The sequence below is a fragment of the Mirounga angustirostris genome, unplaced genomic scaffold (genome assembly GCF_029215605.1).
Source record: "Mirounga angustirostris isolate CCGP_5_RB_7025 unplaced genomic scaffold, mMirAng1.0.hap1 SCAF_12, whole genome shotgun sequence".
Classification (NCBI taxonomy): Eukaryota; Metazoa; Chordata; class Mammalia; order Carnivora; family Phocidae; genus Mirounga; species Mirounga angustirostris.
Window position 1 is genome coordinate 93,387,299 of NW_026991720.1, and position 15,520 is coordinate 93,402,818.

Consider the following 15,520-nt stretch of genomic DNA (forward strand, 5'->3'; position numbering starts at 1 on the left):
TGCTGAGGGGCTGGGTGAAGGAGTCCCTCCTTTGGTTTCAGCAAATAGATCTCTGTATTAAAGTTGAGGCATGTAATCAGTCTTTGTCAGCTAGGGTTATGCTGTAGTAACAAACAGTCCCCAAATAACATTGGCTTAGGACAACACAAACATATCTCTTGCTCACAGAAATGTGCAATCTGGATTGAAAGGGCCCCAGACTGATGGAGCAGTCACCATCTCACACATGGCCAAGTCACTACCTCAGAGAGGCCTAGAGGGTCTTAAATCAGCAACTGAGTGTTCTGGCCTGGAGGCGGCATACACAGCCCCTCTGTTCACAGTGTGTTGGCCAGTAACGTGACCTCATCCACCATCAAAGGGGTCAGGACAGGCAATACCAGCGTGCTCCTGGAAGGTGAGAACTGGAGATTTAATGGACCTCACTGATGACTACCACAGGGCCATAGACATTGTTGAAAATATACTCTTACCTTACAGGTGGTGGTTCTGGAGGACTTCTCTATTGAGTTACAAAATAAGGAATTAAAATTTGTTACAGCTGTAATGACAAATGGTGCCTGTGAACTCTGGATGAGACTAGGGTGATCCGTCCAAGCTGGTGGTACATACCACATGTTTGCCTTGAGTTTCTGGGATGCCTGACCACAAAAGTAGTGCCACAGATTGAGTTCTTCTGTTAAAGAGGTCCAAAGCCATTTTGATTCTCTGTGGCTTTTTCCCACCGCCCATGCGAGTTTAAATGGCTTTATCTGTTTTTATCTCACATCTAATGGGCTTAATGTGTTCTAACTGTGTGGCTCCATTTGGCGCCTTGGATGCTATGGCTGAGAGGCGCCATATAAAAAATATTGTTATTGTTATGATGATGAGTTCAAGCACTGGAGGGGAAATTGTGAAATAACTTGGTACTGGAGCTATCATCATTTTCAGCAAAATGAAGTTTGGCGTCTTATTACACTAGTAAGCCTTGAAGATTAAATGGTATCTACAGCATGTATCTTAGTGATGGGCCAAAGAAGTCAAAATAAAAATGTTTGATATAGCATTTCATATATTATAAAACAGATGTTTGCTTTTAAGTATTCTTGATATTTTTAAAAAGTTGACACCCCTATCAGACATTAAAAAAGAAAAGAAAAGGTGCACACACTTAACTTTTAATTTTCTTTATTCTTGCTTCCATTATGATCAGACAGGCCAGCTATGTTAATTAATTTAACCCTTCGTGTTGATCGTTTGCCAGTTTGCTCTGAGGTTGAGCAATGGATTGTTTCATTGCTTTAGAAATGCATCACCAAGACGGGAGGTGCATGGAGTTCTGGAAAAAAGGACTGTTTAGGTCCCTTCCCTCATGATGATGTGATATTATGTTCCCATTACTTGAATATTCATTATGGTTTCCCACATGTTTTTGGCTACCTCTGTTTCCTGCAACTGTTTACATTATTAAGTTGGTCTGGATTATAGAAATGTAGTTTGAATTCTGTATATAGTTAGAGGAGCTTGGGATGTTTGCATAGATTGGGTAGATTCCCTTTTTAGCCTAAGAGAATCATGGAAGTTTTCTAAAAAGAAATGAGACAAAATAGTCAGGGTCTTGTTACTGAAAGGCCTCAAACCACAGATGGAAAACACTACAGGGCTTGTCTGAGGAATTCTCTGGCACGCCAGGAACTGGCCCTCCCTGTGCCTTGAACCAGATAACTTTCCACAGGGAGCAAAGGGAAGGCTTCATTCCTTTTGGGGAGGGTAGAAGGGAAAGCTTTGGAGTACATTGCCTGACTCAGGAACATGGGACATTGGGAATGAATTGCTGGGGCTGTGATTCTAGGGATTCCTACAAGGAAATAAGTGGCATCTGACAAACGAATTTGAAAAGATGAGGTAATAATGAATACATATTGCATAAGTTATCTGGTAGAACTGTAATCTAGAAGGACAGAGACACAGACTGGTCAGAAGATGAAATGCAAAGTTGTTCTTGGCATGTTCTACTCCAAGACCGCCTGAATTTGGTTTCAAACTTAGACAATCCCCTCTTTTTGGGCGTCTGGGTGGCTCAGTTGGTTCAGTGGCTGCCTTCGGCTCAGGTCATGATCTCAGGGTCCTGGGATCGAGCCCCACATGGGGCTTCCTGCTCAGCGGGGAATCTGCTTCTCCCTCAGCCTCTGCCCCTCCCCCTTGCTCATGCGTGCGTGACGCTCTCTCTCTCTCAAATAAATAAAATCTTAAAAAAAAAATCCCCTCTTCTTTTACTCTTCCCCTTTCCCCGGGAAGCAGTGTAGCCCATTGGCAAAGACTGGGGATTTGGAGTGAGACCGGGTATGAATCCTGGCTCTTCTTGCTAACTCTGTGACCCTGAGCAAGTGATCTCCTGTCTATGCCTCTCAGTCTCCCCATTTGTAAAACGGTGATAATTGGAGGTTCTGGCATTATCTGAAGGGCTGAAAGAATCAGATGTATAAATTCCATAAAATAGTGCCTGGCACATGGTGTTTGTTAAATAAGTAAAATAAACTCCATGTTTTCAAAGTTCCTTCTAATATAACTCGTTAAAATCCAAGGGAGTATAGAATTGATTTCTGGTGTAGGTTCCGATGCTGTTGAAAACAATAAGTGTATACTTAGCAGATGTGTGACGTGGGTAACCTAACCTCCCTTAGCCTGCCTTTGCTATCTGTAGGAAGAGGAGAAAAATACCTATTTCCAAGGGTGTGTAATGGAGAATGAACAAAATAAACATTTGAAAAGTGCCCATCATGTAATGTGTGCTTAAGGAATGGTGGATTCCTTCCTCTCTGTTCTTTTTCCTTTTAAATACTTGTATCCTTGACTGTGAGGGATTTTTTTTTTTTTATGTTATGTGAGTCACCATACAGTACATCATTAGTTTTGATGTAGTGTTCCATGATTCATTGTTTGCGTATAACACCCAATGCTCCAAGCAGTACGTGCCCTCCTTAATACCCATCACCGGGCTAACCCATCCCCCCACCCCCCTCCCCTCTAGAACCCTCGGTTTGTTTCCCAGAGTCCATAGTCTCTCATGGTTCGTCTTCCCCTCTGATTTCCTCCTTTCATTTCCCTTTCTCACTCCTAATATCCTCCATGTATTCCTTATTGTCCACATATAAGTGAAACCATATGATAATTGTCTTTCTCTGCTTGACTTATTTTACTTAACATAATCCCCTCCAGTTCCATCCCTGTCGATGCAAATGGTGGGTATTCATCCTTTCTGACGGCTCAGTAATATTCCATTGTATATATGGACCACATCTTCTTTATCCATTTGTCTGCTGAAGGACATCTCGGCTCCTTCCACAGTTTGGCTATTGTGGACATTGCTGCTATGAACATTGGGGTGCAGCTGTCCCTTCTTTTCACTACATCTGTATCTTTGGGGTAAATACTCAGTAGTGCAATTGCTGGGTCATAGGGTAGCTCTATTTTTAACTGTGAGGGATTTTTAAACATTAAAAACTTTTAGCCCCAACTTGCTGTCATGAATCTGAAATGCAGCTAAGCTGTCAGTGTTCTGGGAGGCCCATGTCTGAAATTGGCAGGTAACCTGGGCTCCGCTTAGGAATCTAGGTTGCAAAGGCAAGCACTGCGGCAGAATGAGAGAAAATGGTAGCAGCCAGCATGTATTAAGCGCTTACTGTGTGCTTGGTACTTTTCTAAGAATTTTTTCCTAAGTCCTCACACCTTGATAGGGTAGGTGGCATTATCATCCTTATTTTACAGAGAAAGAGACTGAGGCACTGGTTGGTTTAGTAAATACTAAAGGAGATACAGCCGGGATGTGACGCTAGACACTCTGGTTCCAGAACCCACACTCTTAATCACCTGGCTATATCACTTCTCAAACCCAGCGGCTACAAAGTCAGCAGATCTGTATGTGCATCTGCTATATGTTCTTTATACACATTTCATAACCTCTCTAAGCTCCATGCTGCTCTTCTGCGATAATGGAATAAAATGAATTAATGAATATTTTAAAAGTGCCTAAGGTCATTGTGAGGATTGATTTAGATAACAACCAGAAAGCACTCCACCCCAGGCCTGGTTTCCAGCAAGGACTCACTAAGTCATAGTCTCAGATGTTCCGGTGTATGACTTACAGGCTGTGACGGACTCTTCCTCACCTGCCTTTGCATTGTGTTGGCCGCCAGCTCTTGAACTCTGGATTCCATGAAGTTTATCAGTTCGGCCTCTCAGGAATGGGCACACACAGAAGTTGAAGTACAAGGTGTTGCCATTTTCCTAGAATCCTATAGACTACCCCTGAGGGGACCCCAGAGGGCATTTCACACACAGTCCTCACCTAGAGGTGGGTACAACCTACAAGCCGTGCCACCCAGCCCCCTTCCTGGGGAGGGGCGTAAGGAGACCCAGGGCCTTGACCATTAGTTGTTAGACTAGGTGGTCTCCTCAAAAGGACGGCACCTGCGGTTCAGGATTTAGTACCAAGTTATGTGCTCGGGATTGCTGTGGTGGGCATGTGTTTCAGTGTTTTCTATTTGATTGACTTTATTAAGGCAGAGGAAAGACTTTCCCACCCTAGTTTATCCCTAAGTGGCTATGACTCAGTTTCCCTCCCTGCCTCTTTCTGTGGGGCACAACGTTTACAGTTCTTTCAAAAATAAAAATGTCCTATTTTTGGCTGTCAAGTCAATGGGAATTTGTCTGTTTAAGGTCAAGAAATGCATTTATCTCCAAACTTACCAGCTATAGATATTAACTTCTTATTCATTTATTTTGCTTCCTGTGGGCACAAAACATTTTGATGCAATAGATATTGATATAGAGCTTAGATAGTAGAGAAAAAGCTCTTATTTATTTAAATAAAGAACTTATTTAAATAAGTTAAATAAATAAACAACTTACTTAAATCCTCAGCATCAGGGCACCTGGGTGGCTCAGTCGGTTAAGCAACTGCCTTCGGCTCAGGTCATGATCTCAGGGTCCTGGGATCGAGCCCCACATGGGGCTCACTGCTTAGCGGGGAGTCTGCTTCTCCCTCTCCCTCTGCCCCCCACCTCAGCTCATGCTCTCTTTTGTTCTTGCTCTCTCTTAAGTAAATGAATAAAATCTTTAAAATCTTCAGCATCAAGGATGTTGGAATAAATACAGTTGCCATGAAAATATAGTGTTTTGGAATGTGGACATTTAGATGGTAAGTGACTTCTAAATTTATATGTCCTGGCCCCAAATCTTCCCTGAATTCCAGACTTGCATAGCTAAAGGCCCACTGACCTCTGTCCTTGGATATCTCATAGGCACCTCAGACAGCATGTCCAAAAGAGAATTTGACTTCTGCTTCCACCAAAACCTGTCCATAAGAGAATTTGACTTCTGTTTCCACCAAAACCTGTCCATATGCAATTCACTCAGTCTTTGCCATCTGGCAAATGGCCCCACCAGTTTTCAACCCCAAAACACAGGATTCTCCTTTGATCCTTTCTTTCCTTTCACAGCTACCCTAGCCCATGTAATCCATCAGTAAACCCTGTCATTCTATCACCAGCATAGCTCTCAAACACATCCACTTTTCTCAAACCCTATAGGCACTGTCCTAGTCCGGCCACCACCATCTTTTCTAATCTACCCACAGCAGCCTCCAACAGCCTCATGCTCTGCTTAGCAACACGAGTGTTCCATCACTGCTCTCAAAGCTCCATGGAACTCAGAATAAGATCCAACTTCCCTACTGTAACTTCTTTATTTTTTAAGATTTTATTTATTTATTTGAGAGAGAGAGTGCAAGCAGTGGGGGAGTAGTGGCAGAGGTAGAGCAAGAGAGAGAGAGAGAATCTCAAGCAGACCCCATGCTGAGTGCAGAGCCTGACGTGGAACTGATCTTACCACCCTGAGATTATGACCTGAGCTGAAACCAAGAATCAGACGCTCAACCGACTGAACCACCCAGGTGCCCCATCACTACCATACCTTCTAAGTCCCTGTGCATTCTCTGCTCTGCCTCTCCCTCCAACTTCATTTAGAACCTTCCTTCTACCAAATTCTTGTTCTAAACACATTGGATCTTTTTTGAGTTTTTTGAACATCAAACCTGTTCATGCTGCCTGGAACCTTCTTTCCTCCACTAATTGTACTAATAGCTCAGTTTAGGGCTCAGCCTAAGGATCATCTAATCAGTTTGGCCTTATCACCCATGCCATCTAGAACAGTCAGCTGGGGACACATTCTAGTACCTCCTGTTCTCCTGCCCTTTCTTGCCTTAGGGGATTTCAGCAAACTTTCGGGGCAACCTGTCTTCTCCCCACTCTGCCTATAATGTTCTCATCTTCCCAGCTAGATTTTAAATAATTTTATAATTTCTATAAAATTTTAACTATTTATTTGTTGACTTGTTTATTGTCTCTCTCCCAAATCAGAATATAAATTCCACGAGAGTAGGGTCCAGGTATATTTGCTAAAACATATCTAGGTCATACAGCCAAAATCCTGACGCAGGGATAGATTCTAAAAAATTATATGTTGAATTAATTAGTGGCTAAATTAATTAATTAAAATGACAGAAATGGTATTTATTCGAATATCTTTAATTGTTAGCAATCTTTCGTTCAACAAATTTGTGTCAAATGACAGAGCATGGATCATGAAATCTGATGGACAGGGGATCTTGTCTTGGTTCTATTATTTATTTAGCTGGGTAACCTTAGACAAATTAACCAACCCTTTAAAGGACCTCGGTTAAAATGCCTAGCAGAAGAAGCTGTGCTTTCTTTCCTGCATGGCCACCAAAGGAGGAGGGTGCATGAGGCACCATCGGCCAAGCCCACTGGTCGGCAGCATCTGTGGGCCAGTCGCTGGGCTCTTCAAGGTGCAACAGAGCCTATGAAGTGAAAATGAATGAAGGTCATTCTGATGTTTTCCAGAAACTGCTCAGAGGATGGCTCTGATAAAACCACTAGGAGCACAACTGCACATAATGAGCATATAGGTAGCTGCAGATGAATATTCAAGTCCATAACTATCATGGTTAAAATTCTTTATTGCCTCAAAGGCATGCAATTGGAAGGAAAAATGAAGAAGGTCAAGAAGACATGAATTGAAACATGATGAAAATTAATATTTAACATTGATCACCTCACAGTAAGTTATATAGAAAAATACATGTCTGAATACTTGTAATTGCTGGGCAGTAAAGTCTATTATCTTTAAAATATATCAAATGTTTATCAGACAGCTCTATTCTCATAATCACTAGTCAGACTTGTTTTTAACATACTTTAAGGATAATATGCTCTTGTCAATACCTGGCTCATTTGTAGAATGTGCCCCCCCTTTGAGGGGGAAGTCAGCTGGGGACACATTCTAGTACCTCCTGTTCTCCTGCCCTTTCTTGCCTTAGGGGATTTCAGCAAACTAGATAACCATGGAGGCCCCCCCTTCAGAACCTGCTATGATACCTAAAAAACAAGTATTTGGAATCTCCTAAACACCTTAATGAATTATCCCTTGCAAGTAAAGATTTCACCTGTGACCTACAGAGTTTGTTTAAAATTTAAATCTTATTTTATTCTTTGTTTTTACCTTTGAATAAAAAAGTAATCCTGGGGGGAAAAATTAAAAAAAAAAATAGAGGACCTCAGTTTTCTGATCCATAAAATGAGAGTTATTATAGTCTATGGGGAGGCAGGGTGGCTCAGTCAGTTAAACGTCCCACTCTTGATTTTGGCTCAGGTCATGATCTCAGGGTTGTAGATCAAGCCCCACATCGGGCTCTGTGCTGGGCGTGGAGCCTGATTAAGATTTTCTCTCCCTCTCCTCCTCCCTCTCCTCCCCCCACCCACCTCAACCATGTGCGTGCTCTCTCTCTCTAAAAAAAAAAAGAGAGAGAGAGAATTACAATGGTCTCTATTTTATAAATTGAAAAGTCCAATGAAATAATGCAGATAAAAACACAATCTACACTCATTACAGGTGTTTAAGAAAAGATGCTTACCTTTCTCTTCCTTCTATAGCAAAATGAAAAGCATTGAGGGCCCATTAGCAAATACAACTGCATTCTCCTGCCCTCATAGGAAATACCGACAACTAAACAGACAATGTAATACACCATGCTTAGTGCTGTTATAGAGGACACACAGGTAATATGCACTACTCGAATGTTCTTGGCATCAAGGTCAAGTGGATTTCCTTTGTTTGTATCCCATCAGTTACTTAAAATCTTGCCACATTATAATTTGCTTCATATTTGGATCTTTATTTTCTTATACAAATTTTGTTTTTTCTAGAGTTTCTAATTATTTTTTTCTTGAGTAATGTAATTTTATCTTATTATTATATTTTTCCAATTTTTAAGTTGTTCTTATACAATTCAGGCTCTTTTGCTCTCTCAGACTCCCCCCCCCTTTTTTTTAAGTTTTTATTTATTTATTTGACAGAGAGAGAGAGGGAACACAAGCAGGGGGAACAGCAGAGGGTGAGGGAGAAGCAGGCTTCCCGCAGAGCAAGGAGCCCGATGCGGGGCTCGATCCCAGGACCCTGGGATCATGACCTGAGCCGAAGGCAGACGCTTAACTGACTGAGCCACCCAGGCGCCCCTCAGACTCCCCTTTTGAAGTCCTCTGCCCTCTTCTGTTTCTACCTTATTGACTGTCCAGGTCTGAGTTATCATCCTGAGGTCTTCCTTCCCTGCACTCCCTAGCTGGTTCTCACCGTGTACCAGAATTTTATCCTTCTATCATTTCCTCCCATGTTCTACTGGATTCAGCATCAAGAAACTTACTTCATAAACTTACTTAATCTTTGAAAGTTTGAACATGTCTTCATATTTGATTAATCATTTGTTTGGGTAGGCAGTTGTAGGTTTAATATTTTCATGTAGAAACTTGAAAGCAAGCTTCATTTTTCTTCTAGTTGCTAGTACAAACTAATAAGTTAGTCAAAATTGACACACCAATCCTCTGCTTTCTGTCCTACATCTCTTCTAAGACCTGTCTCTCTCATAACCACTGATTTTAAGATCAGAACCTCTTGGGGGGTGAAATGGACCATTAACACCCATTTCCTCTACCTCTTTTAACACATCAACATTATCCTGTCCATGTCATTCTTTTTTTTTTGAATTTTCTGTTTTCATTTATCATTTACATTACATCATTAGTTTTAGATGTAGTGTTCCATGATTCATTGTTTGTGCATAACACCCAGTGCTCCATGCAGAACGTGCCCTCCTCAATACCCACCACCAGGCCAACCCATCCTCCCACCCCCCTCCCTATCCTGTCCATGTCATTCTTAAATTTGTTGAAATATCTCATTCATTAGTGATGCTACCACCCATTCTCTTCACTTCTGAATTTTTATATTGATTTGTTTAACTTCTAAACTTTTATGTCAGTGGTATTTCAGGAGAGAGTGATTTGTGTTCAAAACCCCCCAAAATACAACTTGAAATTACTGTATAGACAGGTTGCCATCATTTAAATGCACTGTAATTTATTTAACCAGTGCTTAAGTTTTGGACATATTTTCCAGATATTTTTCAATATGGTAGCTATGTGACCTCTTCATCTGGAAGGAAGGGGTAGGAGATAGACCTATGGGCACAGTATATGAAGGAATGTGTTGGTAAACACCTAGTCCTAACAAAGTAACTTTTGGAAGCTAAAAGTGTTTTAAAAAAATGTACAGAATAACACACAAAGAACCCTTATAGCCTATAAGTTAGAAAGCTGTGTGGGAAGGAGATAGGTATTAAAAGAGTATTGAGTATATTTTGAAATTTATGTAGATCCTTGCCTATGGAATTTGTCAACATCCTGATTAAACCCATAGAAGAACATTTTTAAAGTAGAATTTCTCCATTCAAGTGTGGGAACACTTTTAAAACTCCTCATAGTTAGTTACAAAATTCCTGCCAGGAGGACTGTACTGATTTATACTCCTACCAGTCACTGACCTCTTAAAAACAAACCAAAATAGCCACAAGATTTGCTAATTCTATAAACAAAATTGTACCTTATTATTTTCATATGTATTTCTTTGATTATTACTGATATTGAATATCACCCATATTATATTACTCAGATGCTCAAACCAACCCTCGGTAGGTTTGTCAACCTCATCTTAGAAATGTGTAGACTGAGGCTCAGGGACTTTAAGAATTCTCAAGATCACACAGCTTGCAAGTGTTTGAAAGCATATGTGAACATAGACGTGACGTTGCCAAAAAGTAATTTAAGAACATGTGACTTATCTGCTCATCTTTTTTTAATGGAAGATCACATTATTCATTCTTTCTGGACCTTAGATGTAAATAATTATGTCAAACATTTTGTACTTCTTGAGACAAATGTATTTTAAAAGGACTTTATTCCCTTTGTGCAAAACCTAGATTGGGAGGGATGTCCCTGGAACTTAGCTTTCTCTGGGATCTGGATATCACCTTTATTTGTCCCATTGCATATATATATATATATATATATTACAGAGACTATAAATTTTTGTTTCTTAATAAACTACATGACAAAACAATACTTTATTTTAAAAATGTATAAAAATTACAACTTGAAAATTCCCAGTACAGTACAGGCATATATACACTATACTTTGATCTTAAATTACACGAATGAACCCCAGCTTCAGAATCTTTCTGAACTCAACCATATGCAAAATACCTGGTTTCTGAAGGGGCTTAGGGAAAAGCATATACAATTTATTAAACTGTGATATGGCTTCTTTAATAACATACAATTATTTAGAGAAGCATAGGCTTTCCAAACATACAGTATTTTCTAAGTGCCTTTATGCTAACAAGTCTAAAAACCAAGAAATACCATTCTAGTTCGTTAATAATACCACTCCAGTAAATGGTAGTTAGTAATACCATTCTAAATTCTTTAAGACTTTTTTGTGGAGACACCTGGGTGGCTCTGTCGGTTAAGGGTCTACTTTCAGCTCAGGTCATGATCCCGGGGCCCTGGGATCCCAATCTCGCATCGGGCTCCCTGCTCAGTGGGAATCCTGCTTCTCCCTCTGCCTGCCACTACCCCCTGCTTATGCTCTTTCTCTCTCTTTGACAAATGGATAAATAAAATCTTTATAAAAAAATAAGACTTTTTTTTGCATAAAATGTTAAATACCTCTCATCCGGAAGTGGTAGCAGAGTCTTTGGGTTAGATCTGGAAGCTACTGTGAAAGCATAGTGTATAGTGGGAGTAACACAAGTTGAACTGCCCTTTAGTATGGCTGGACCTGAAGATTCCTTCCTATCATTACTGCATCGAGGCTCAAAGTCCAGGTTCTTAGTACTGATCCATGCTGCTAGGTGGATGGATCTTAGACATTATGCTATGTGAAAGAAGCTAGACACAAAAGGTCACATATTGTATGATTCCTTTTATAGGCAATATCCAGAATAGATCACTCCAGAGACAGAAAGTAGGTTCGTGGTTGTTGCCAAGAGTTCCAGGGGAGGGCTGAGTTGAGGGAAACTGCTTCAGGGATAGAGAGTCTGACTTTGAAGTGATGGAAATGTCTTGCAACTCTTAAATAGAGGTGGTCATTGCACGGCATTGAGGCTATATGAAATGCCACTGAATTGTTCACCTTTAAATGGTTCATTTTCTGTTATGTGAACTTCACCTTAACAAATTATTATTTTGTTTAAAAACCCAAGTTCTTGCACCCAACAAATTTGGGAACTGACTCTCACTTCCCACCTGGGTGATGTTGGGCAGGTTATTCTCATTCCCTAACCTGAACCCTCACTCTGACCCTTGTACCCTAAGCCTCCTTGACCTTCAGTGTCCATCTGGGATTGTTGTGACGGTTCTCGGACATGATGGCTCAGTAGCTAATGCACCTTAAGTTCTGACAAAATGGCAGCTGCCGTGCTGGGACCACCAGCAGTATATTCCCAGCAGCATTGGCCAGCCCAGATTCTCTGTGTAGTCAAGTGACTCTTTCCCAGCTGGGAGTCTCACTCCAGATCATTCAGTTAGGAAGAAGTCACATAACATTGATTCTCTCAGTGACATCCTTCTTTTGAAAGACACGTTTTAGATTAAAACTTGTTCATTAATGTCAAAATTGGAACCCACTCTGAGAGCAGTGAATAAGGATCACATGCCTAAAACATCAAATTATCAACCTTTTCATGAGAGTAGTGGGCCCTGCCTCCCAATGCGTGCTCCTTGACTGAAAAGAGATGGACCAGTGAGAAAGCAGTCTGCGCTAGGGCATTTAGAAGGAAGCGTGAGCTTCTATGCGCTTCTAAGAATGGAAAAAATGAATAAACAAACAAAAAGCAGAGATAGCCCCATAAATACAGAGAACAAACTGGTGGTCGCCAGAGGGAAGGGGGAGGATGAGCAAAATGGGTGAAGGGGAGTGGGTGGTATGGGCTTCCGGTTATGGAATGAACAAGTCAGGGGGATGAAAGGCACAACACAGGGAACACAGTCCGTGGTACCACACCGGTGTGTGTGGTGGCAGATGGCAGCTAGCACTTATGGGAAGCACGGCATAATGGGTAGACTGTGTTGTACGCCTGAAACTGATGTAACGTTATGTGTCAACTCTACTTCAGTAAAAAATACAATTTAAAACAATAAAAAGAAGGGTGAGAAGAAAGAAGCAAAACTTTGACCATCAGTTGAAAGTTTCCATTTGTCCATCGTGGATGGTGTGTGTCACACAAAAGTGTGGCTTGATGGTCTGGGGAGGTCTGTGTCCTCTCTATCATCAACAGTGGCTTACTTTTTATTCATGGAATTCTCCGAAGAGCTCGAAGCACATTTGCTGCTCTACTCACTGACGTTGTGTTACCCACATGCGCTTTGGTTTTGCGTGTCCTTCCTCTGTGCACTCCAAATCAGGAGCAGGCTGGAAAAATTTTTATGAGATAGAAATGCACTGTTTTGTAGTCTTCTTGTGACTATCTAATTTGTTTTCCCAAAGCCTAATCAAATGAGATGTGAAGAACAGCCAACAGAAATACCATTTATTGAGTGAGGCAGCAAAGGTAAAAATCTGCTAAAACAACATGCTCCACGGCACCCAAACAGCTTCTCTGGGGAAAACTGGAGAAGGAAGAGCAGGCTGTTAAGGTTATAGAGAGTGCAAGATGGTTGCAATGGACATGGATGGGAGTCCCGGTGCTATTAGTTATTAGTCATGTGACCTTGAGCAAAACTTGAGCTTTTGGGGCTTTCGTGTCCTTACCGTGAAGAATGAGGATCATAAAATCCATTTCCAACAGTTGTTGAAAGTCCTGCTTGAGTTACCCTGTGCACAGTGGCTCAGTGCTCTGCGAACAGCTGAATGAATATCCCCTCCCCCTTGCACTGCACATGCAAACCCAGATCTCCCTGATGACGAAACTCGCACATATCACCTCTTTTCCCACCAAAAGTCTTCAGCAGGGTCTAGCAGAGCTTTTTTTTAGTTGATCTGTAGTCTGTTGAATTAAACCTTATAGTTTATATAGGAGACACTGAATAAAAAACATCCAGATTACCTTCACCTGGGTCAGATTCCAGCACAGAGAGACACTATGTACCTGTGGTCCTTGTTCTTTTGGATCCAGAGAGTCGACTCAGCTGAGTGACTGAGCCCCAAGAGTCTTGGTGACAGGATTGGCCACTTCCGCATGGGCTGGCACACGCCAGACACATACATATCCCCCCAACCCCCCCGCTCCCCCGCATGGGCAGGTCAGATGACCACGGCACAGTTGGATGAAACCGAGTCAAGAAAACCTCACATAAAAATACATTTCTTTCCAAAATGCGCCACCATTTTGTAACTGGCAGTGATAGTCTTGGCATTCATTGAAAACACCCCAGGCTGCTTGGGTAATGAATTTCCTAGGGTTAGTCATTAACAGGCTTCCTGCTTTCCTCCTCTTTTGACAGGCCCAGCTGTGAGATACAGTAAGTTCAAGATGTCAGAGGCCAGGCCACCCCCCCTGCTCGGGCAGCACACAATGCACATCCTGAGGGAGGTCCTCGGATACAATGACAAGGCCATTGGGGAGCTGTTCAGCGCTGGAGTGGTGACCCAACACGAAGCCGAATGATCAAAAATGCTCTTTCTCAACACCACAACCTGAATGTACTTTGTTAGCAAAGGCAATCTTCTTTCTGGACCCTTTTCCCCAGTTCTGGTGCCTGCCTCTGCAAAGAAAAGTTAGAGTAATTCCAGATTTCCTGCCTGGCGCCTCCAGAATGGCTCTGGTATCAATGCATCTAGTGCTTTCTAAATGTGCCCCACCTTCTACTCCTTACCATTCTCCCCCCACTCCAGATAATAGATTAATTGTGGATTGGTGGGATTTTTTTTTTTGGTAAAGATTTTTTTTTTTTCCTGGAAAAATACATTCCTCATTCTAATTACATTAATAGCCTAAACGTTTGCCCCTCCAGCCCACGCAGGTCTGAAAAAGAGCAGATCTCTTGCCATTCTCTACTTGCACATAAAGTCTTCATTTAAACCTTTGTTAGGAAGTCAAAGCAATAAGCAGAATGACAGTTTCAGTGATTGATTTTAAACAGAATAACTTAATTTTGAGCTCATGAGTCCTTTGTTAATCTGTAATTTAAACCATGGACTTTGCTGATGTCCGTTAGGAAAACTGAGCTTCATTCTCCCCATGGGGGTAAATATTTGCTTTATGTTGTATTTCTCTGATTATTTCATGATATGTGGCAGAAAATCAATTTCCATTGCTGCATTTTGGGGTGTATGGATCTATCTGCATTAGGGGGTGGAAAGTGGCTTTTTTAATCAGCACCTTATTTTGAGCCAAGTACAAATGCAATAGGTTTTTAAATGAGTGTCAAATGACCATCTAGGTATTGAATAATGTTTAAATAATAGGAGAATGAAAGGAGAACATTCTTTTGTAATCTGAGCACTCACTGTAGAAGAATATATAATGCCTTAATATTAAATATTGGCATTTAAGTATTAAAGTATTTGTCAGAGAGCTTAAAGTATAGAAAACATTTTCTGTCCAGAAGATGGCAACTGATTTGACTCTATGTTCCAGGATAAACTGTTGCTCAGGCTACCAGTCCCCCAAGCCCAGGTATAGACCTGCGCATCACATGACCTCATGATCAGTCTCCCGACATGATCTGAAGTCATGACCTTAAGGCAAACATTTTGCCATCATTTTATGACATACCATGTGGCAATTGAAAGTTAAGTTAGAGGTGTTCATCTTTCAAACTGTGAGTTAGAGCTGGTTTTACTTTTATGCTCTTTTTGATTGAGATGATTTGAGCTATTTATCCATGCTGTAAGCCCCAATATATTTCTAGAATCAAGGATTGCAAATAAATAGGAAATGTGTCTTCTCACAAAGCCTCATGGGACTTTTTTAGAAGAATGCCTACCAATTCTTTTTTTTTTTTTTAATTTTATTTATTTACTTGACAGAGAGAGACACAGCGAGAGAGGGAACACAAGCAAGGGAAGTGGGAGAGGGAGAAGCAGGCTTCCCGCTGAGCAGGGAGCCTGATGTGAGGCTCGATCC

General features: G+C 41.3%; 1 protein-coding gene across 5 annotated transcripts in view; it reads left to right on the plus strand.

The window, feature by feature from the left end:
* The window catches only part of SUGCT (succinyl-CoA:glutarate-CoA transferase), an 800,213-nt gene that overhangs the window by 763,950 nt on the left and 20,743 nt on the right, over positions 1–15,520 (plus strand). The window contains exon 14 of one of the 5 annotated variants that reach the window (XM_064575448.1): positions 13,896–15,352. The exons of 1 other annotated variant lie outside the window; for it this stretch is intronic. In XM_064575448.1, the coding sequence (XP_064431518.1) occupies positions 13,896–14,059 (164 nt within the window). In that variant the 3' untranslated portion in view covers positions 14,060–15,352. Of the gene's footprint in view, positions 1–13,895; positions 15,356–15,520 lie in introns of those variants that run through there. 3 more of the 5 variants (XM_064575443.1, XM_064575444.1, XM_064575453.1) reach the window with 3 other exon arrangements.